Source organism: Myotis davidii, unplaced genomic scaffold (assembly GCF_000327345.1).
Source record: "Myotis davidii unplaced genomic scaffold, ASM32734v1 scaffold925, whole genome shotgun sequence".
In the NCBI taxonomy this organism is placed as follows: domain Eukaryota; kingdom Metazoa; phylum Chordata; class Mammalia; order Chiroptera; family Vespertilionidae; genus Myotis; species Myotis davidii.
The window spans coordinates 580,776-602,827 of NW_006296531.1; the positions used below are offsets into that span (position 1 = coordinate 580,776).

At 50.5% G+C, this 22,052-nt stretch overlaps 3 protein-coding genes across 4 annotated transcripts in view; 1 reads left to right on the forward strand and 2 right to left on the reverse strand.

Annotated features, from left to right (window-relative positions):
• The window catches only part of CXCL16 (chemokine (C-X-C motif) ligand 16), a 5,508-nt gene extending 2,801 nt beyond the window's left edge, over positions 1 to 2,707 (forward strand). For both annotated transcript variants that reach the window (XM_006771906.2, XM_015569240.1), the window contains 2 exons: positions 1,573 to 1,989; positions 2,440 to 2,707. In XM_006771906.2, coding sequence (XP_006771969.2) covers positions 1,573 to 1,989; positions 2,440 to 2,495 — 473 coding nt within the window. In that variant the 3' untranslated portion in view covers positions 2,496 to 2,707. The remainder of the gene's footprint in view (positions 1 to 1,572; positions 1,990 to 2,439) is intronic.
• Positions 2,299 to 4,712, reverse strand: MED11 (mediator complex subunit 11). The gene is made up of 3 exons (XM_006771905.2): positions 4,529 to 4,712; positions 4,170 to 4,300; positions 2,299 to 3,512 (listed from the first exon to the last, which is right to left on the reverse strand). The coding sequence occupies exons 1-3, from the start codon at positions 4,611 to 4,613 to the stop codon at positions 3,375 to 3,377; spliced, it is 354 nt and encodes a 117-aa protein (XP_006771968.1). The 5' UTR covers positions 4,614 to 4,712; the 3' UTR covers positions 2,299 to 3,374.
• Positions 4,713 to 13,443: 8,731 nt separating this feature from the next.
• ARRB2 (arrestin, beta 2) lies at positions 13,444 to 22,031 on the reverse strand. The gene is made up of 14 exons (XM_015569242.1): positions 19,163 to 22,031; positions 18,557 to 18,617; positions 18,403 to 18,447; positions 17,993 to 18,189; positions 17,654 to 17,713; positions 17,181 to 17,248; positions 16,926 to 17,061; positions 16,395 to 16,479; positions 15,848 to 15,920; positions 15,437 to 15,574; positions 14,596 to 14,679; positions 14,421 to 14,500; positions 14,265 to 14,319; positions 13,444 to 13,994 (listed from the first exon to the last, which is right to left on the reverse strand). Exons 7-14 carry the CDS (start codon positions 16,968 to 16,970, stop codon positions 13,901 to 13,903), a joined length of 654 nt encoding a protein of 217 aa, XP_015424728.1. The 5' UTR covers positions 16,971 to 17,061; positions 17,181 to 17,248; positions 17,654 to 17,713; positions 17,993 to 18,189; positions 18,403 to 18,447; positions 18,557 to 18,617; positions 19,163 to 22,031; the 3' UTR covers positions 13,444 to 13,900.
• Between the last annotated feature and the right edge of the window lie 21 nt (positions 22,032 to 22,052).

The following is a 22,052-nucleotide window of genomic DNA, read 5'->3' on the forward strand; positions in this document are numbered from 1 at the left end:
TATTGAGTTTACAGCATTTTAACTGTATTTGCTTTATTGCACATCCATCTATCTATACTCTATCATCAATCCACCTTATTTTTTTGATGCATTTCCAGGTAAGTTGCAGGCATGACTATACTTCATCCCCAAACATTTCAACACGCATATAGAATTCAGTATTTTATTGTTCCTTTTTTCTTTTGAGGTAGAATTTACACACAATGAAATGAGTAAATCTTAAGTGTACACAAGGCACTTTAAAAAAATGGTTTTATTCATTTTAGAGAGAGGGAGATAGAAACATCCTCGATTGGCTGCCTCCTGAACACCCACTAGTGGGGACTGAGCCTGCAAGCTGGGCATGTGCCCTGACCAGGAATAGGACCAGCAACCTCCGGGTGCATGGGATGAAGCTCAACCAACTGAGCAACACTGGCCGGGCCACAAGCTACTTTTGAAAACTTAAGTAGCAACTTGCCCTAGGCAGTAATATCTGTGAAGTCATAAATATAATGCACTGGTTGTATTTTCTCCTAAAAGAAATACACAGGCATTAAAATACAAAGTGTTTTTCACATCCCACCTAAAGTCATCTTGTGTAGCATACGTGGTAAGCTTATTGCCCTTTGAACTCTATAGGCCTACATTATTTCATGTAATACTCCCAGCTACTATGGCCCTTGCTACTAAAATTACCCCCCCTTTACAGCTGAAACAAATGAGTCCCTGAGAGGTTAAGAGACAAGGGCAAGGTCACACAGCTACTTCATAACAGATTCCAGCCCAAGTGTCTCTCTCTCTTGCTCTTTTGTTTAAAAAATATCTTTTGATTTTTAGCGAGAGGAAGGGAGAGAGAGATAGAAACATCAATCGGCTGCCTCCAGGGATTGAGCCCATAACCTGGGCATGTGCTCTGTGAATCGAACCAGCAATTTCCTGGTGCATGTGTTGACACCCAACCACTGAAGGCATTAAAATACAAAGTGTTTTTCACATCCCACCTAAAGTCATCTTGTGTAGCATACGTGGTAAGTTTATTGCCCTTTGAGCTCTATAGGCCTACATTATTTCATGTAATACTCCCAGCTACTATGGCCCTTGCTACTAAAATTACCCCCCCTTTACAGCTGAAACAAATGAGTCCCTGAGAGGTTAAGAGACAAGAGCAAGGTCACAGAGCTACTTCATAACAGATTCCAACCCAAGAGTCTCTCTCTCTCTCGTTTAAAAAATATCTTTTGATTTTTAGAGAGAGGAAGGGAGAGAGAGATAGAAACATCAATCGGCTGCCTCCAGGGATTGAGCCCATAACCTGGGCATGTGCTCTGACAGTGAATCAAACCAGCAACTTCCTGGTGCATGTGTTGACACCCAACCACTGAGCAACACTGGCTGGGCCCAACCCAGGTCAGAACACACCTCTGTCCCTGTGGTTTCATGTTGCAGTTGGTTCACTTCCTTCTCCCCTGCCTTTCTCTCCTGGTCTTCAGCTGTTTCCCTGATATTCCCCTTGACCTACTACCCTTCCCTCTATCTGCTTCTTCACCCCGTCTCCTCACAATCATGACTCCTCACTCCTTGCCTTTCCAGAATGCGGACATGCTTACTCTGGAAGAGTGGTCCAGCAGGAGCATTCACCTCCCCCCAGGACCCAGATTCCTGAGTCCACTGAAGGGGCACCTGCAGTCACGGACACCCCTGCTCAGACGTACCTGCCATTCACCCTGCAGTCTACCCAGCAGCCTACGCTTCCAGTAGGAACACTGTCCTTGGACAAAAAGCTCATCCACTCCCAAGAAACCACTACTTCCTCTGTGGGCCACAGTGTAGAGGTTGGGCCTGAAGCTGGGGTGAACCAGAAGCACTTGGAAGAAAATGTGGGTCCTACAGCTGGGTCACATGATGCCATGGTGCCAGTGCTGTCTCTCTTGGGCATCATCCTCACTGGAGCCCTTCTCTATGTGGTGTGTAAGAGGAGAAGTAAGCAGTCACCGTGGTACTCTCCAGGTAAAGTGGATGTCTGAAGCCCTCCACTGGGGACCAGAGCCTCCCTGGCAGGGGTCCTGATCCCAGTGGCACCCAGATAGCTGGAAACCCACCCCAGGCAGGCAAAGATGAAGGCTATCTGCACCATGGACCATAAGGCACGAGAGAAGAGTCAGCCAGCATACAGAATGGGGAGGGAGGGAAGCCACCATGGGCCCTGGGACCAGTCCTTGGCCTTCAAAGCCAGGCAGTGCTTGGAAGAAATACCAAGAAGATCGCAGCTAGAGCAGACTAGTGGGAGATGAAGGGGTGGAAAGTGGGAGCCATCCATTTAATTCACAAATTTTTATTGAGTACCTACTGTGTACCAGATTGATTAAATGTTTGGAGTCTGATTCTCTAATTCAAGCTATCACTTCCCCACCCCAACTTCCCTTGATCTCAGGGCTCACCCCTCAATTTCTTTTCCAGATTTGCAGCGTCAATATAGACCTGTGGCATCATATTCATTCCAACAGTTGGGCTAAGAATGGAAGCTTGTGAGAGTAGAAAATGTGATTTATCCACTACCATAAACATTTAATAAACTGGAACATTCTCTCTGGCACACAGTAGGCACTCTGTACCTATCTGCTACTGTTTAACACCAGCCACTGCCCTCTGTTAGAGCTTTCTTTTTGTCTTTACATTGTGTAAAATTCTGAATGTATATTATTTTTACTAAAAAGTATTTTTCTAATTATTGACTCTTCTTTCTGCATACATTGGCCTCATGCCCTTGCCCCTTCACCATGATTCCTGGCTTCAGCTTCTCTGCTGATGGGACCCCGCTCCCCAAAGTCTCTCTCTATACCACACCAACTTTAGCCCTCACCTGCTTCCTCCCATGACCCCACACTTAAGGCCTGGGTCATCCCACCCTCCCTCAGCAGCCGCCAGCTGCCATCCAGGCTGGATTTACTTCCTCAATCCCTTGTGCCACTCATATATGCCCCAGTCTCAGTCTGAGCTCACTGTCTTTGTTGTTTTTCATTATCAAAACCCTTACTTCCTGTTTTCTCTCTTCCAATGAAGAACGTGTCTTCATTGGGTCAAGTCTGCGGAGGGGGACAAGGACATGAAGTATCTGAGGAAGTGGGTTGGGTGACTGGCTCTTTATCTCCTGTCTGAGCTTGTCAGCACTTTGGTGAAGTTAGAGCAGGAGCACCTGCTAGAGGAGCCACAACAGAGTCGTGGGCAGACGTGGGCTTAAAGTTTCTCCATTCCCACCTTTTGCCTCTTTGTCCTCATCTATGACCAGCAGGGCAGGCATGGCAGCCTGTGGCTCCTCAATCTACAGGTCTCCAGGTTCTGTCCCGGGGGGCAGGTGGTGATCTGCCTCCCAGATGTCTCTCTGCCTGCTTGGCTTAGTTTTCCAGCATCTGCTCACAGGTTCGGGCCACATCGCTGAGCTTGAGGCGAGCATAGTCCACTCGCTTTAGTGCCATCTGACAGTCCTTCCTTGAAGAGTAGCTGGAGCCCTCGTGGGGCTGCCCTGTGGCCACCTAGAGGACATTTCAACTGGTCAACGAAGCCCCCGCCTCCCCTCATCCATCTCCCCAACAAGACATCGGGTCTCTTGTCTCATTTCTTTCCAGAGTTTGAGTTCATACCACATGGTAGCTGGATGACATAGGGCAAACCACCTAACTTCTGATGACCTCATCTGGAAAATGGGGGTGACAATAACTAATTCCTAGAGTTGTACAGTTAAATAAGATCACGCTGTGTGTCTGGTACATTGTAAAAGGTTGGTAAATAGTGGTGGCTACTGTAATGACTTCAGAACCCTCTCAGTCCCGTCTCTTTTATCAGGAAGTAGCTATCTGGGGTTTCAGGCTCCCGAGCCAGTTTCTAGGGACAAAGTCCTGTGACAGGCGCTTGGGTTTACAAGCCCTCTGCCAGGACTTCCTTGTCTAGTGGATCATGTGATGAAACTCGTGAATAGGCAGGGCCGCCTTTCCTTTTAGAGGAAGAAACCAGCCCTGGAGGAGTCCTGCCAGGGTCATTCATCCGGCTTGGTGCCGGCTCGGGCGGCCTGGTCCTGCCTGGCTCCCGAGGTCAAGGCTCCGCCGGGGCCCTCTGAAGACGAAGGCGAAGGCGAAGGCTAAGGCTAAGGCAGAGAGCTGGGTGGGCACCTGCACCTCTCACCACCCACCCACCTGGGTTAGGTAGCGGATCTGAGCCGACAGCTCCGCTTCTACGTGTTGCACCGACGTCGTGAAAGCCGCCGCTTGTCGGTCTAGCAGCCGCTCATTGGTTTTTTCCTTGGAAAGTTCCAGGATTACGGTACCTGCCAGGGCGGAGAGAGGGCAGGGCTACTCAGACACCGGCAGTCCCGCCCCGCCCAAGCGCCAGCCCCTCCAACCCCCTACCCTCCATCCGCCTCCCTCCCGCGCAGCACTAGCACCTAGGGACCTAGGTCCTAGGATCCTTCCCCATCCCCGCTCCTCATCTCGGGTTGGCGCACGTGCCCGGGGCTCGGGCTCGCTCTCGGCCTTCCGGTCGTCGTTTCCCGAACCTGCATTCTGAAGGATGGCGCCGATTTCCCGTTCGATGTCTTCCAAGGCGCGTAGTCGCTCGTTTGCCAGGCTGTAGGTAGCCATTGTCTGTCGCTCGGGGAACCCACCGGATTTTCCCCTTTTGCGAAGCGCGGCGTTTGAGCCCGGAAGGGCACGTCGGTTTCCGCCGGCGCCGAGAGCGATCTCTAGCCGACACTACAATTCCCAGGATGCTCAGCGAAGCCCCGCCTTTCTCGGCTCACCTGGTGAACTACAACGCGCAGGAGTTCTGCGCATGCCCAGACCTGCGCCACCGCCGCAGGACTGCCAGTGCAGGAGACTGCAGCGGGACGTTCTGTAACCAGGGGCGGTCTGACCAGTCAAACCTTCCCACCATTATCTTGTGGCCTATAGTTAATTTCTTCTGTAAGAATTAATTGAGCGTTTGCTGGCGCTAGGGGATGATGGTGGGAGTTCTGGGGTATTCTTCCAGATTACACAGCCGTGGAACCTCTCTCTGTGTGCCCACCCGGCTCCGCCATCTGTTGGGACCCGGGGAAAGCTTGACTTGGTGAGGGTTACATTATTCGCCCTAGCGCTTCCTCCTGGACGGGAGCCCAGCTAAAACACCGACTATCAGTCCTGGCTTATTTCAGCCTTTTCACCTTTCCCTTTCTGGTTTTCCACCATGTGGTGGGCTCAGGTTTACAAAGATGAACGAGGTGGACCCTCCCGCGATATGGCATAGGCGTTTTGTTGGAGCTGTGCCCCGGGTGCACCATCAGGAGCACAGAGAAAGGCCTCCGGGAGGAAGTGCTGCTTGAACGGAATCTAAAGAGTTAACCAGGTATCTACCTTTTTAAAGAGGAAAAGGGAACTGGCACAGGCAAGCGCCTGGTGCGTGAAGGGGTCCAGCGCATTTGAAGGGACAGCAAGGGATTCAGTTTGGCGTGAATGGAAGGTGTGGCTGGGGAGACTGGAGGAGACAGATCTGGAAAAGGTTTGCAAGCTAAGTAATTTGAACTGTGTTCTGAAGGCATTTGGGACCTTTGAAGGATTTTAAAGAGGTGTGCTAGGACAGATTTACCCATTTGGAAAGATCAATGTTGACAGATTATGGAAGATTGAGAGTGAAACCAGTTTGCACAGGGTTAGCAAACTAACCCTGTGAATGGAGACTTTCAGTTAAACTTGAGGGAATCTAGCCCTGGCTGGTTTGGCTCAGTGGATAGAGCGTCAGCCTGGGGACTGCAGGGTCCCAGGTTCGATTCTGGTCAGGGGCATGCACCTTGGTTGTGGGCACATCCCCAGTAGGAGGTGTGCAGGAGGCAGCTGATTGATGTTTCTCTCTCATCGATGTTTCTAACTCTCTATCTCTCCCCCTTCCTCTCTGTAAAAAATCAATAAAAAATATTTTTAAAAAAAGCAATGGAAAAATATCAAAATAACAATAGGGGACTCTCTTCTCCCCTCCTCTCTCCCTTCCACTCTGTCTAGAAATCAATCCTCCAGTGAGGATTAATAATAATAATAATAACAACAACAACAACAATAGGGGATTTCATAAAAAGGTCAAAAAGAAAGAGGAGTTAATAGCAAAGTTTTAGATAGAAACTGAAAAACAGAAGGATAAATGGCAACTGATGTTTAAAAAAATTTTTTTTATTGATTTCAGAGAGATAAAGGGAGAGGGAGAGATAGAAACATCAATGATGAGAGAGAATCACTGATCAGCTGCCTCTTGCACGCCCTCTACTGGAGATGGAGCCCAAAAGCCAAGCATGTGCCCTCATGAGGAATCAAACCAGGAATAAAAATTGGTTCACCGGTCCATCCTCAACCACTGAGCCACACCTGTTGGGCAGTGGCAAATGATTTAGCAGTGAAGTGGTAACTAAACCAGCAGTGAAGAAAGTTTAGAAGCAACTTGATATATTCTTGAATTACTGGCGTCATGTACAACTGGGGTGTAGGTGGTACCAACGTTAGGAGGATTCTTTGAAGTATTTAGACTCCTCCCATCTCCTCCTTTACTCCGTATATCTGGGCAACTACTCACCTCCAACCCATAGTGTTACTGGAGACTTCTTTGTTGGAGATGGAAAACAGAGGGTCTTCAGCCTGAAGAATATTTGGGAACAGTTGTATTGAAAATAGAGAAGTGAAAGTTTATTTACTGAGTGGTGGTTTCTTGAACTCTGCCATCCAGATCAGAGACTGGAAGGCTCTTATTTGGGGAATCTGACTAGTGAGAGAAGACATTTCAGAGTATTAACACCTGGGGTCCCCCAACAAAGCACTTAGCCAGATCACCCCATGGTGAAACCCATAGTTGGCCCCAACTTTGTCTATAGACAATGTAAAGTAAAACTTAAGGAAAAAGAAAACTATTGATACTTTTTACATAAGAGATACTATAATAAAGGATTGCATCTAAGAAAACACACTTGAAAAGTAAAACCCCGAGGGAAGGAATGAAAAATCTAGCAAAAGGGTTTAAAGAGAAATTGAGAAACTCTCCCAGCTAGTAAAGCAAAAGAAAGAAAAAAGGGGGGGGGGAAGGGGGGGGAGTGGATTAGAGAATCAGACTGAGGGCTTAAAGATCAGAGAAAATGAAGAGTAAGAAAGGAAGGGCTGCCCAGCCTGTGTGGCTCAGTGGTTGAGTGTCGACCCATGAACCAAGAGGTTGCTGGTTTGATTCCCAGTCTGGGTGCACGCCCAGGTTGTGGGCTAGATCCCTGGTAGGATGCCTGAAGGAGGCAGCCCATCAGTGATGTTTCTCTTTCATCAATGTTTCTATCGCTATCAATAAAAAACTTATTTTAAAATAAAAACAATCTTTCCCTCTTTCCTCTCTCTAAAAATCAATAAAAAAAAATAAAGGAAGGGCTTGTGCTTCCAGATGAAAAGGGCCCATCCATTGCTCATCATCAAGCCACATCATGAAATACCAGATGTAAAAGCTTCCAGAGAGAAAACAGACGGCATGTGAAGGATCAGCAATTAGAATGGCACTGAGCCTCTTAATAGTAACACTCGAGACTAGAAGACAGTGGATCATGCCTTCAGCATTTGGCGGGGGGTGGGGAGTGATTTCCAATCTGGAATTCTGTTCTCCAGCTCTGTAGGGTGAAGGCTAAAATGCAACGACTCAACAAAATAGAACTTATTTTTTTCTTCCAAAAAGAAAAAAGTGGGCAGTTCACTGTGCTCCACAAATCAGACAGAGACCAAGGCTAGCAGTACTCGGTCATCCTTGAGGGTCTTATACTGCAAAGTGTGGTCTGTAGGCCAGCAGCATTAGCATTACCGAGAAGCTTGTTAGAAGTGCAGTATCTCAGGCCCCACTGCCACAGACCTACTGAATTTGTGTTTGAAGATCCCCAGGTGATCAGTTTGCATAGTAAAATCTGAAAAACACTTTAGGGCATCGCTGTCTACAACGTCAAACCTGGGTGGCTGCCATCCCTGGGTAGAAGCTGGCAGGGAGGGGGAAGAAAAAATGTAGAGTTATACCAATCTCAGGTCTGGCCAGGAAGTGGCCCATATAATTTCTACTCACATTCCATGGAAAAAAACTTAGTCATATAGTCTCAACCAACTCTGGGATTAGGGAAATCCAGTTTTTACCTAGGTGGCTATTGTTCTAGTACCGTGTAAGAATAGATTTTAAGTGATATCTAGACTCTCACAACAGCCAAACTATCAATAATGAAGACAGAATAAAGACACTTTGATAAAGGATTTCAAATTTTTCTCCCACGTACCCTTTCTCAGGAGGTTATTAGAGTTAGACCCAGATTGGAAGGCTCCTAGAGAATTTTTTCAGGGAGATGAGAGGTGAACATTTGTTTTGTTTTAAATGAATTGAGAGGATATATAAACCTTTGGATGAGTATAGGGCAGAATTAGTGATAAATTCCGAGAATAATCGAATTTGTAAACGAGATTCAGGGAAAATAAAGTTATGGAAGAAGAGAAAGGCATTAGATCGATATCACATGACAACTATGAATGACATTACATAAGCTAATAATGAATATTGATCTAACCCTAACTGATATAATTCTCTTGGGAGTATAGCATGCAGGGGCAGGATGGAAAGTGATCCATGGTGGGGCAGAGGGAAGAAAGGGAGCTCAGTTTTCACTTTACATGGAGGGAAGCCAGTAGATGGTGCTTAAAAACAAAAATTAGTGACCGTGTTGTTTAGAGATATGGAGGGAAATACTAAAAGAAACATCTACAGGAGGTGAAAGTAGTTGCCTCTGAGAAGGAAATTGGAGGGGGGAAGGGTCAACTCTTTATTGTAATAGACCTTGTAGCCCTACCTGAAGCCTCAAACTATGTGCATATATAACTTTGAAAATAAAAACAATAAAAATGAAAAGAGAGGAAATAGAGATAGATTTTACTGTGAAAGAGAATTAAGCGTGGAAGAGTGTTTTTCTTTTGGTTTCCTTTCTTTCTCCCACCTTTCCTCATCCCTCCCTCCCTTTCTCCCTTCCTTTCTTTAGTAGAAGAGCCTTGCATGGGTTTATTTGCCATGGAGGAAGAACCAGTAGGGAGAGGCAGGGGTCGAAGAGAGGGGAATGGGAAGGGAGCAGTGTGAGCACAGGTGGAGGGATTAGCTTTGTACTGGAGAAGGCATCTTAACCTTGGTTGTCTCGGAGAATTGGTTTAGATGTCAGTGTTTGTTGGTAGGAAGTAGGAAGTTGAAATCGTTCATCCCTCGTCGTTTAACGTCTGTGAAAAACAGAAGGGGAAGTCACTGTGAACATGTGGAAGGTTTGGAAGATTAGTAGGATGGGAGCAGGAGAGGGAGGTGACCAAGGACATGGAGTGCGACAAAGGGTTGTCAAGATATTGAGGGCCCAGCGGGGGCTGGAGACCGTAAATTTGTCCTGGCCCCACATTTGTATCCAGCACAGTGTGGGTGCACCTAGGACATGTTAAAAAAAAATATGTGCTGAATGAACGAATAAATATGGTTGTGTGAGTTTTCTCTGGCAGTGCTCAGCAGCCCAGTGTTGGAGTGGAGAAGGGCAGGGTGGTGGTCAACAGAGCCAAGGGTGGGGTTTGAGAGCGTGTATTGTGAAAGGAGCAAGAGTTGAGGGTGCTGATGAGAAAGTGGTGGATATGATAATCTTGAACTTAGTCTGGAAAGAAAAGGAAGTGTCAAATTGTGAGGAAACAAAGGGTCAAGAGCTTGTGACAAAAAAAAAAAAAAGGAAGCCATTAAAAAAGCAAGATGATAATATGCTATATTAAAATTAAAAACTTATGAATCATTAAAAATACCAGAAATAAAATACTTTGAAACTGGAAGTGATGGTCACACAACATTGTGAATATACTAAATGCCACTGAACTGTACACTTTAAAATGATTAACTTTGTTATATGAATTTGACTTCAGTAAAAAGAAAAAAAAGAACTAGAAACATTAAAAAGATAAAGTGTGAAAAATATTTGCAAAATTTATGACAAAGGGCTAATTTCCTTACTACATAAAGAACTCTTAGGGGCCTGCCAGTGTGGCTCAGTGGTTCAGCATCGACCTATGAACCAGGAGGTCACAGTTTAATTCCAGTCAGGGCACATGCTTGGGTTGGATTGCAGGCTCAATTCCATGTGGGTGTGCAGAGGCAGCTGATCAATGATTCTCATCATTAATGTTTCTCTCTCTCTCCCTTCCTCTTTGAAATCAATAGATAATTTTTTATTTTTTTAAAAAAAGAGCTCTTAGAGTACATTAAGAAGATAACGTTGTGGATCATAAGAAAGAAAATACCTACTAAGATGGGCTCCTGGTGGCTAACTGGGCTCAAATTAAAACAAAAACAATCCTGCACTGTGTTTCTGCCACCTGAGCCAGCCCTTATAAAGGAGTGCCTGGAATCCTATTTCAACCAATAGAACTGAGGCTTTTCCCATCCAATTGGAGCTGCACAGCTATACCTTCCTCTCCACCCCCCATCAGCTTCACCAACCAGAGAAGCTCCATTCTGCCCAATGAAGACTGTGTTTTGTTTTGTTTTGTTTTGTTTAAGACTGGTTTTTGGACCAATCAAATTGTGAGAAATTGGAGTCCTCGTTTGCACGAGAATAGACCAGGGACCATGGTGGGATGTCCCTCTATATAAGTTAGGTCCCCTCTGGCTGCACTGAGAGTACACTTTCCACTGAAGACCTTGTTTCCCTGGCTGGAGCTAAAACACTGAAGATGTCTCCTCGGAGCACACCAGCACAAAGCAGATCAGTGAGGCCCCAGGGCCACTTCAGGTCATGCTGTTTTCACAGCCCAGCTGTAGCACAACTGAGCTGTTTTGCACTGAATAAAATTTCCCTTTTCACCGCACCCCAGATTGGGGGTTCCTGTTGGCGTTGAATTGGCGCCAATGACCACGGGTTGACATCAACCCAGTAACCAGTAAATCCGGTTCATCCATCCTCACTCCTAAACAAAAAAATGCAAATTGAAACTAGGGCGATGTCACGTGCCACCTGTTTGATCGGCAGTGATAAAAAAGATGCTCACCGTCTTTAACCCACCAACTCTGCTTTATGAATTTGCTCTACAGATATACTTGACATGGGCAGAAGGACATATTTTCAAGGACAATTGCTGTAATATTGTTTGAATTAGCAAGAGTGGACCTCCTCCATGTCTATTGATAGGAAACTGGTAAAAATAAACGACATCTAGGCAATAGGAAGCTATGCAGCTCTTTAAAAGAATGAGGTAGGCCCTATCCGGTTTGGCTCAGTGGATAGAGCGTCGGCCTGCAGACTGACGGGTCCTGGGTTCGATTCTGATCAAGGGCACGTGCCTGGGTGTCAGGCACATCCCCAGTGGGGGGTGTGCAGGAGGCAGCTGATCGATGTTTCTCTCTCATAGATGCTTCTAACTCTCTATCCCTCTCCCTTCTTCCCTGTAAAAAATCAATAAAATATATTTTAAAAAATTAAAAAAATAAATAAAAGAATGAGGTAGATCTCTGTGTATTGTTAAGGGAATGCTCTCCTAGCTACCTTACTAAAGGAAAAAAGGTGTAGAAGAGTGTTCATAGTATGCTACTATCTGTATTTAAAATAAGAAGGATACTCTGGTTTCTCTTCAGATCGCATAAATCTTTCGCCTTTTACTAACATAAGGAGGAAATGTATAGTCATGTATGTATGACTGAGTTTGAATAATATCTTTGGAAGAGTAATCAAAGAACTGGGGTAGTGGTTACCTCTGGGAATGAGAAATGGGAGACCGGAATCAGAGGCGGGAGGGTGCCTTCTTTTCACCGTTTACTGTTTGAAATTTTTTAAAAAACCATCCACATGTTTTTATCTTCTTAAAAACATATAAAGCTAAAAGAAAAAAGGCATTGTTTCTCACAATGTGTGCTAATTCAAAATCCCGATTTCATGGATTCTTCCTGGGACTACTGAATTGGAATCTGGGCAGGGAGAGCCTGGGACTCTGTTTTCCTTTTGCATTCCAGAGGATTCTGATTCACCCGAAGTTTGAGATCCATGGGCCCAAAGCTCAGAGGTCAAGGAGCAGGTTCATGGGAGTCAGGGGTGTGACAAAGACCAGGGGGTGCAGGGGGTGCTACTGTGGAGAGGTAGGCAAGATCATTGGCATTTTGGCAGCGCTTAAAGCAGTGGTTCTCAACCTTCTGGCCCTTTAAATACAGCTCCTCATGTTGTGACCCAATCATAAAATTATGTTCTTTGCTACTTCATAACTGTAATGTTGCTACAGTTATGAATCATCATGTAAATATCTGATATGCAGGGTGGTCTTAGGCGACCCCTGTGAAAGGGTCGTTCGACCGCCAAAGGGGTCGCGACCCACAGGTTGAGAACCGCTGGCTTAAAGCCTGTGGGTAAATGACTTAATTAGGTGTTATGAGCTGTAATCGGCGTGTATGGGCTGTCCTATCTGCCTTACCAGCCGCATCTGGAGCTACTTTGCTTGGGGCTCTTTGTCGTGGTCCCTCTGGCCTTCCAATCCCTGAATAAGCTGTTCCTTTTTGCCTCCACTTGTGGTGTTGTCATTGCCTGGAATGTGGACCTCCCCCCTGATGTTTCAGTTCTCTGCTCAAAGGTCACTTCCTCCAGGAAACTCTTCCCCAAGCCCCAGTCTAGGTCAGAGCTCTGTCACGTGTTCTTACAGCTCCTATACTCCTTTGGAGCACAGACATTGTAATTAAATAATTAGGGAGTGACTGAATGTTTGGTTAGGTCGCTGCGATGTCCCTGTGCTATGCCTGGCACATAATAGGGACTTAAAATCCAGACTATTCATAGGATGAATGAGCCTTAAAGAGGAAAAGGAGAGAAAGTCTGTGCTACAGGAGCGGGAGTGGGTGGTGGAGGGAGGAATGTCTGTGGAGTGTTACTCTCTCCAGCTCAGCCTCGGGTTTTGGCCAAGTCTCAGGGAGTCTCTGATGAACATCAGAGTTGGATGCTGCTGCTCGGACTTGCCTACGGCAGCATGACTGTCTGACTGCCTAAGGCCTAGGCTTCCATGTCTGAATGTAAGTCCCAGGCTCCACGGAGAGTGTGACTTCTGTCTGGCGAGGCTGCCGCTGAGCCCCAGGAAGGGGCTGCTTGAGGAGCCTCAGGAGCAGTGGCAGCGGATGCGCCAGGTCAGAACAGGTCGCCCTGCGGTCACGTGTGGGGGCCGCACCAGGGAAGCGTCTAAGCTTGGTGGCTTTTTCCAAACTGTGCCCTTGAATTCGGACTGCGCAAATTAGGTGTCGGTGTTTACCTTGGAACACAGGTACAGCCCAATCACTCAATAAACAGGACTTGACGGCCTGTGGGCCAGGTGCCATGTGGGTCCAGGGGAGAGGTTAGGTCCTCACCCACAAGCTAACAGACTCATGGATGGGCACATTCCTCCAACGCTACATAGAAAACACACACCCGCATGCCTATTAAAAGGTTTATTCTTTATGCTCAGAAACAAAGAAGTGGCCTTGCCCCTGCCAAGGGTCTCAGCTTGAAGGAATGGGAGGCAGATAGTGACAAGAGGGAATGAGTATGCAGTTCTTTCTCCCCCCTTTTCCTACTATCACTCCTCTTTTCAGCATCCCCCTCCAAAAATTTTAGGTATGAACACAGCTTGCCACCCACTGGGGGGTTGGGGTAGCACAGCTGTAGTCAAAACATTAATGCCCATGTTCAACAGGAGATGGGTCCAGTGCGTATGGAGGCTGGGGGGTGGGAAATAGGAGAGGGACGGGGGGGAGGGAAGGGTTGGTTGAGGAAGCTGCTGGAAGGAGGGGAAGGGAAAAGGGGCTGGGACCCACCCCAATGACAGTGGGGATCTTGGTCCTGCCCCTACCTCTCCCAGCACCATCCACTCCCTTCTTCCAGCCCCCCTTCCTAGCAGAATTGGTCATCGTAGTCCTCATCCTTCATCCCCTTCAGCCGGAGCCGGGCAAAGTCCTCAAATACGATGTCATCATCTGTGGCATAGCTTGGTGGTGGAAAGTAGGGGTTGAGGCGAGGGCTTCAGACCCTCTTCTCAACTTCCCACTCTCCGCCCACAGACCGAGGTGTTAGAGCGGCAATGGGACCGGAGATATTTTCGGGAAGGGACAAAGAAGGGGCAGGTGATTTGATGACTCAACCATCCCTCCCCCCAAGGAGGAAAAAATGGCGGGGGAGGGGTAGAAGGTAGATTTGAGTATTATGGGAATCTTTGTCCAGGAGTCAAAGGTAGGAAGGGAGGGGATGAGGGACTTACTTGGTATCAAATTCAATGAGATTGGTGTCCACTGGGGCATCTGTTTCAGGAGTAACTGAGGGGAGGAGGAAAGTGGATGGTTGGGTGGGTAGGACCAGCTTTCTCCACTGGCCTGGGTTCGGGTCCTCCCTTTGGGGCTTGGGGTGACATGCTTACCTGACTGAGGTCTGGGGGCGGTGACGTGGTCATGGGGCTTGGGGTGCATAAGAACAAAAGGCAGCTCCACTGAGACATCCCTGGGGAGGGGGAGAGGCAGCATGAAGAGATGATGACAACGCAGAGCTGGAGGAAACCACGTCAAGCCCCACCCCGGGCTGCCCAACACACTCACCCACCGCGGGCCACCACCAGCTTCACCTTGACCCTGTACGACACCAGGATCCCCAGCACCTCCTTGTTGGCACCCTCTTTCACGCTGCAATCGGGGGAAGGAGCTGGATCATGGCCCACAGCCCGGCACATCAGCCCACCCTTAGGGCTCCCATCGGGACCCTGAGCAGGACCACAAACTCACACCAGCCGCAAGGCTCCAGCAGCACAGGCTGTGCTGTCATAGCCAAGGCCTGCACGCCATTCCTCTGCACAGAACCCTCCCATGGCTGCTCATCTCTCTCCCAATAAAAGCTGAAGTCCTGTGACCTCACAGCCCTGCACTGTCTTGCTCTTCATTAGCCCTCCAACCCCACCTGCTACTCCTGTCTTTGTAGTTCATTCTCACTATGCTGGCCTCTAGGCTTGCTCTGAGTGGTGGTGCAGTGCACAGAGAGGCTGGCAGCGGATTTCTTCAGACACACCGGCTCCGCTCACCTCTGGGTCTGTGTTTGCAGTTTCTGCCTGGAACACTCCCCCTACACATCCATATTGCCTACTTCCTTTGGGCTCTTACTCAAAATTCACCCGTGGATTATGTCTTCCCTAGCCGCCCTATTCCAAGTTAACACACCCTGCCCCTCTCTCTGCCTTGCTTTTTCTCCTGAACACTGGTCACTAAACCTGCTTTATATCTGCTTTATCTGTCCTCCCTCCCCTAGAATGTAAGGGGCCTTTTGTCTCTTTTGTTCACTGATAGAGCCTGGCACCTAGGGCAGAACCTGGCACACGGCTGGTACTGAATGAATATCTCTCTCCTGGGCTGCAAGTGAACCCTCCCCCCCTACAGAGCCCCCCCTCACATGGTGCTGGAAGCCAGGTTGGTGTCCTCGTGCTTGAGCTTCCCATCCAGGGCAAGGCCGCGCTTCTCCCGGTTGTCACTGAGCAGCGGGGTTACGGTGTACACCTTGCAGAACGTGGAACTGGGAGATACCTGGTCACTGGACAAGAGAACAAGACAATTGGAGCGGCCGGGTTGGGTGAGGGGCAACTCCTAACCCCATCGCTAGCCCCTTCTCTCTCTGGGCACGAGTCATAAGGGAGTAGGTTTTGGCTCAAGCTGCTCAAGAGAATTAACAGCTCAGAGCCACCTGACTGGAGAGAATGGCCTTGAAAGTGGAGATGGTTTGGGAAGAATTCCACCCCCACCTCACCTTCTCCCGGGTCTACTCTGCTCCCTTGAGGGTGGGACCCAGGGCTGCTCTGATACTCACTCTTGTTCGATCTGAGCCACGGGGCACTTGTACTGGGCAGTGCTGAAGAGGCAGATGTCGGCATACTGTCTCACTGTGGGGCGGGCAGGGTCAAGCAGCTCTGCATGGAGCCAAGACTAGCGCCCCACTCCAGACCACAGGATAAGGGCCCAGGCCACCCCCGCCCCCACCCCCGGTCCTCCCTGTAGTAGTGAACACCTGATCTGTATCTCACTCTGGGACTGCTTAAATTCATTATTTTTTGAATTTATTTTTAAATATATTTATTTATTTATTTCAGAGAGGAAGGGAGAGATAGAAACATCAATGATGAGAGAGAATCATTGATCGGCTGCCTCCTGCACATCCCCTACCCATAACCCAGGCATGTGCCTAGAACTCCTGGTTCATAGGTCGATGCTGGCCGGGCAGAGCCTAAATTCTTTGAGCCCTGCTGGCTAGAGGCCCCAGGAAGAGGCAGAGAGGAAAGGACCCTTGAGCTGAGGTGATGCCAGATCATGTGTGCAACTCCCTCCCCCAAGACCACGTTCCAACCCCCACCTCCTACCAGAGACTTTGATCTTCTTGATAGTCTTGGTGGAGTTGTTGGTGACGTGAACATTGACGCTGAGGGGCTCCCCGTGGTAGTACAGCTTTTGAGGGGAGGGAGGTCAAATTAATTGGTTGTTTTCACTGGTCCCAGGATCAGTGAGCCCAGACACAAACACATTGCTTGGCCTCTTCCCTCTAAACCAGGGGTCCTCAAACTTTTTAAACAGGGGGCCAGTTCACTGTCCCTCAGGCCGTTGGAGGGCCGGACTATAGTTTAAAAAAAAAAACTATGAACAAATTCCTATGCACACTGCACATATCTTATTTTGAAGTAAAAAACCAAAACGGGAACAAATACAATGTTTGTATTTGCATGTGGCCCGCGGGACGTAGTTTGAGGACCCCTGCCCTAAACCCAAGCCCACAGCAACTCTCCACAGCTAGCTCAGGCAGCCTCCTTTAAAAACGCCACCTTCGCATGTGGCTTCACCCCTCCCCCAGGGTCCGGCCTGCACTGTAGCGCCTGCATCACTCTCTCACACCCCACCTCCTTGTCCAGGGAAGCCTCAAGGTGCAGGGACCGGTCGGACATGAGGAAGTGGCGTGTGGTTTCAGCTGAAGGCTGGGGGCCGGGTTTCTCTGGGGCAAACTGCACCTTTCGGATCACCAGCCGCACAGAGTTCCTGGGGGTGAGGGTTTATCCCTTAGACACCCAAACCACCACTCCCACCTCCCTCAGGGGCTGGGGCTCCTGGGAGCCGGGGTGGAATGGGCAAACCACAGGGGCGGTGGCTTCCCTCACCTTTTATGGCTTTTCTCTTCTAGTGATTTGGCACAGAAGGCTCGGATCTCAAAGTCTACGCCACAGGCCTAGAGGGGGAGGAAAAGTTAGGTCTTGCACAAGGCCCCTGCCATCACCACCACCACCGCTTCCTTCCTTCCCTCCTCCCGCAGTCCTGGGCAGGAACTCTTGCCCCATCCTGGTCTGAGGAGCAGAGGGCCTGGCCCTCCCTCATCCTCTGCCTGCTCAAGGCCTGGCGCCTGGCAGAGGCTTTATCCTGGCTGTGCAAGGTGAGCCCTAATACCCAGGTACACGCAGGTCAAGAGCAAGAAGCAGGGTCACACATGCGCAGTGGCCATCCCAAACACAACCATGTCCACTGGGAACAATACTCTACCCTCCATCCCATCCTGGCTTCTCGATAGCCCACCCCCAGCTCATGGGCCTGCTGGACCCTCCTCTGCCCCACCAGCCTCAGAACCGTCTCTCCGTACCTTCCCTGTGTCCTCTGGGCCCGGCTGCAGCGTGACGGAGCAGGGCAGATTCTGGGGTATCTGTGGCAGAGGGAAGGGGAGACTTCAGTTCCCCTGGAAGCCCCCAAGTCTTCCTCCCAATCTCCATTTAAGAGGCTGGAGAAGAAGTCCTGGGGATGAGAAGGAAAAAGGAGAGGCCCCAGGAAGAGGCAGAGAGGAAAGAGCCCTGAAGGGAGGTGGGTCTAGGGTCCCTCCTTACTGTTTCCCCCAGATCTGCCCATAACTGGTGTTTCACACCCCAGACACAGTCCCAGACCCCTTGCCCTGCAAAAGGTGGGGGCGGGGGGGGGGCATCCTCACTGTGAAAAAAAAGGGGTGGGCATGCTGGCCCAGCTCCCTCAGCAGCCGGTCCTGCAGGCGGGTGGGGGGCCGGGGCGGGTTGGACGTTGGGGGGAAGGCCTGGTAGGTGGCGATGAACAGGTCTTTGCGGAAGGACAAGCCCAACACATCCAGGTCTTCGCGGCCATAGCGAAAGGCGCAGGTGAGGGTCACAAACACTGGCAAGGGAGGGCAAGGTGGTGGTCAGGAGCTCCCCTTCTCCAGTCCTCCCAGGGCCTAGCAGCAGCTGCTGCTCGGCAGCCGAAGGCTTGCCTGAATCCTACACCTGGCTTGTGCCTCAGCCCTCCCTCTCTCTGGGGCCCCTCTCAGTGCCAGCCCATTTCACATTCTCCCCCACCTCCCCTTGAGCCCCTAGAGTTGGGGGCCAGTACCTTTGCGGTCCTTCAAGTAGTCAGGGTCCACAAGCACCACGCCATCTAGGAAAGGGACATGTGAGCTGATTTCCCGCCAGGACCTCTCCTCTGTTCCTGGGCCCAGGGCCTTCTCCTCTTGGGGGACAAGATGCCCCTTTGCGGGCACACTTACCTACGGGATCCACTTTGTCCAGGTGATCTACAAAGTCCCGCTTGCCCAAGTACACAGTGAGCTGAGGATGGAGAGGGGTCACAGGGAAGATTGGGTAGGAGAGTGGTAGGGCATCAGCACCTCACAAGGGCTGTCCTGCCCCTGGTCTTCCCAGGCTGGAATGTCCAGGGGTCCTGGTTTCCTCCCAGTAAGCTGGAAGGGGAGGTGGTGGGGCCTCGAAAGACCACCCCGCTTTGAGGCTTTTTAGCTCCTCCCTAATATCTTTTCGCACCTCTGCACAGTGATCGGATGTGTGGGCTGCGCGTGTGGGTTTGTGGGTCACAGCCAGAGCGGGGCTCTGGGGTAAATGGGCCATGGCCTGAGGGCTGCAGGCATGGGTTTCTGGCTCCTCCCCCCTCAGTCTTGCTTAGGGACCTGTCCCCACCCAGCCCTGTGGCTGGCTTAGGCGGAGCAGCCTTTGTGGCAAGGGGCTTCTGGAGGGAAGGAAGTTGGCTTTTAGCTGTCACAGGAAGTGGGCAGATAGGGGTTGGGGATCATCGAGGGGCAGGCTGGGCCTTGTTGAGGGCCCAGGGAGGGTCAGGAAGAGAAGCACCGTGGGAGACTCACCTTGCAGTTAGGGCTCGACTTCTTGAAGACCCTAACAAAACAGAAAGGGAAACCCCACTGCCTCCCTCAGACTCAGCAGGGACCCGGATGCCAGGACCTTATCCCTCCCCATCCTCAGCAGCAGAGCTCACCCCGGATTCCTGCCTAGAGGCTTTGGGGCTTTGTCCAGCCCCTCCCCCCCCCACTTTTCCCCAAAAAGGTAACCAGAGGTCCTTAACATTCCCATCTTGGCAGCCCCTCAAAGCTGGTTGTCATGGCAACCCCCCTCCACCCGCACTAGTTCCCCTAGATCCCCTCCTCCACCGCAATGGCCGCTGGTTGCCACAGGAACCACCCTGGCTCTTCCCCGAGGACCTCCCCCAAGGGGACCTGAATGGGCAGGTTGCAGTATTGTCTGCAAGAGACCTAACCCTCTTTCCATCTTCTCTGGACTCCAGCTTCAAAGACAGCTGGAGGACTTGACAGGCTTCGGCCTTTGCCTTAAAATGGTTTCTACTCTAGGCACTACCTAAGTGTGACCCTACTCCATGAACCTCGAATTCTCCCCATCTCTAATCTCAGCAGCTTAAAAGCTTGTTTCTCTTTCAAGGTCCAGCTCGGGTATCACCTCCTTTAAAAAGGGGAGCAAGCCCAGACCCTGGTCCCTCCTTTGGGTTCATGTCATACCTTGTTTATGTGTTATGTGTGGCATGGTTCCATGCCAGGGCAGTTAGCTGTGTACTGCCTGCTGCACTAGATAGACCGTGAGCAGCAGAGGCCTTATTCCGTTAGGTGTCCCCAACACAATGCCAGGCATACGAAATGATGATGATGCTAACATTTACTGCGTGAATACACCCAGCCCTGTTTAAAGCGTTTCATGTGTGTTATCTCATTTAATACTCTTAACGATGGAGGTCCCAATATTCCTATTTTATAGGTGAGGACACTGAGGCCCAGGAGCGGTCAAGTATTTTGCCTAAGGTCACAGTGTACATGGTAGACAAACAGGCGGTCTGACTCCGAGTCCATGCTCTTAGTCACTGAACTATTATACGGCCCTGCCTTTGTAATTGGCATTAGGTGTGTTGGGTTGAAAGGGATTCACTTCCCAACTGCTACAACAATCCAGGCCTGGGCTCCACCCACTGCTGGAAGAGTGGGGAAGTAACTGGCAACTCCAAGGCTCCGGCCACTTGGGGGCTTGTTCTTTGCTGCACCACCTCCTAATCCGCTCTGCCTCAGCGGTGACCTCTGGGAAGGGTCCCCAGATAGGAGACGCTGAAATCCCACCAGCTGGCCTCTCCTTCCTCCAGCCCCACCACCCATTTCTGCTGTAATCACTTTACTTGCCCCTTCTTCCCAGAAGGGCAAGCTATCCAAAGGCCCTAAGGCAGAGGCTAAGGAGGTCCCCTGGGTATCCCCATCCAGTAAAGCAGAGTAAACACTGACATGATGGCCAGCTGGACTGAGCACCCCTCCTCTTGCCCCAACTTGGTCTGACTGCTATGGCACCATCCAGCTCTCCTTTGCTTCTGGTTTTCCTTTGTCCCAGTGTTTCTTCCTATTAGGAGCCCTGGCAGAGGACTGTGACATCCACAAGCCGGTGGCCAAGTGGAGTGTCGGTTTGTGGTAATTGCCCTGGAGCAGCTGCAGAGCACCTGCCTTCTGGATCCTAACTCAGCCAACCTCCTGCCAGGCTAGGGAGAAGCAGCGTGTGTACACTGAAGCTGGCCAAGGAGGTGGAGTGTGGGGGTGATGGGGGGGGGGGCACAGAAGCAGATGCCCCCTCACACTTCCTGCTATTATCTACATTTCCTGTGGCCCAGAATTTGATGGGAGGAATTATGCCCAAGTCAGCAATCCCCCTTTGGTCCATCCTTCCCTCTCCCCGAACCACATAACGGAAATCGGGGGCCTCCCTCCTCAGTGACTTCCCCTTTCTCTGGGTTGTTTAACCCCCAAACCAGGACACCAGTCCTTTCTCGGATTCTCTCTCCCCAATACTGATTCTACTTGGTGCTCAGAAACCTGGGTTTCCCTACTCTATAGGCGGGGAGTGGTGGGGCTGGTATGGCACTGTTTTGCAGAAGAAGTGACAGCTCAGGACCAGGCCCCTCTTCCTGATGCCCTCTGGATAGAGCTACACAGCCCCAATCTTTTCCTCTTGCGCCTGCTCCCCAGGGCCTCAGGCATTCGCCCACTGCCCCCTTGGGGGTGTTGGGTCACAACAGGAAGTGGATTGTGTGAGATCAAAAACCAGAACTCGGGGTGCCAGTGTACGGAAGGAGCCTCGATTGCACATAAAACATCCGGGGAGTGGATGGGGGGCCCAGGGCAGATACCGCCTCCCCTCACCCGCGGGAAGAGGGGTAAGGCCCAGGCTCAGGGAGGATCGCCAAGCGCTCAGCTCTCTTAAAATGAGGCTGTTGCTCCTAGCAACCCTGGGGAAGGCAGAAGTTTGGAAGCTGAGCTACCCGGCCCCCGGGACAGGTGGGGGCAGCCCCACTGCCTGTGGGGTCCTGAATAGAAAGCTTCCTAGTGGCTAAGCACGAGTCTATGGGGATCCCCCTTCCGGCATCCAGCCTGCCCATATCCGACCCCTCGGGACCGGCCACCTGCTCTACCTTCCTGCGCCCCGGCATCGCAGCCTGCAAGGGAGAACCGAGTCACCGGACCCCACATCCCCGCCTGAACCCAGACGCCGGTTTCCTGGGTCCCTTGAGCACTCGCTTTCTGCAGGGACTCCGTGTCCCCCGCACTACCCCCGAGGACCTAGGCGTGCGGCCCCAGATGGCTGCCCCCCAGGCTCCCGATTCTCTCCCCAGGGTCCCTGTCTGTAGACCGTCCCAGCACCCGCCCGGAGCCGCCGCCCACGTCCCGCCGAGCGGCCCCACCTCCCTTACCTAGT

Bases quoted from the DNA above. Each gene is read 5' to 3' on its own strand.
- MED11 (XM_006771905.2), bottom strand. From the start codon at position 4,613: ATGGCTACCTACAGCCTGGCAAACGAGCGACTACGCGCCTTGGAAGAC. The intron at 4,301-4,528 runs GTTCGGGAAACG...CCGCCCTGGCAG, and splicing joins CGCCATCCTTCAGAATGCAG to GTACCGTAATCCTGGAACTT. The intron at 3,513-4,169 runs GTGGGTGGGTGG...AATGTCCTCTAG, and splicing joins AGATCCGCTACCTAACCCAG to GTGGCCACAGGGCAGCCCCA.
- ARRB2 (XM_015569242.1), bottom strand. From the start codon at position 16,970: ATGTCCGACCGGTCCCTGCACCTTGAGGCTTCCCTGGACAAGGAG. The intron at 16,480-16,925 runs GTGGGGTGTGAG...TCCCCTCAAAAG, and splicing joins AGGCTTCCCTGGACAAGGAG to CTGTACTACCACGGGGAGCC. The intron at 15,921-16,394 runs GTAGGAGGTGGG...CCCGCCCCACAG, and splicing joins CAAGAAGATCAAAGTCTCTG to TGAGACAGTATGCCGACATC.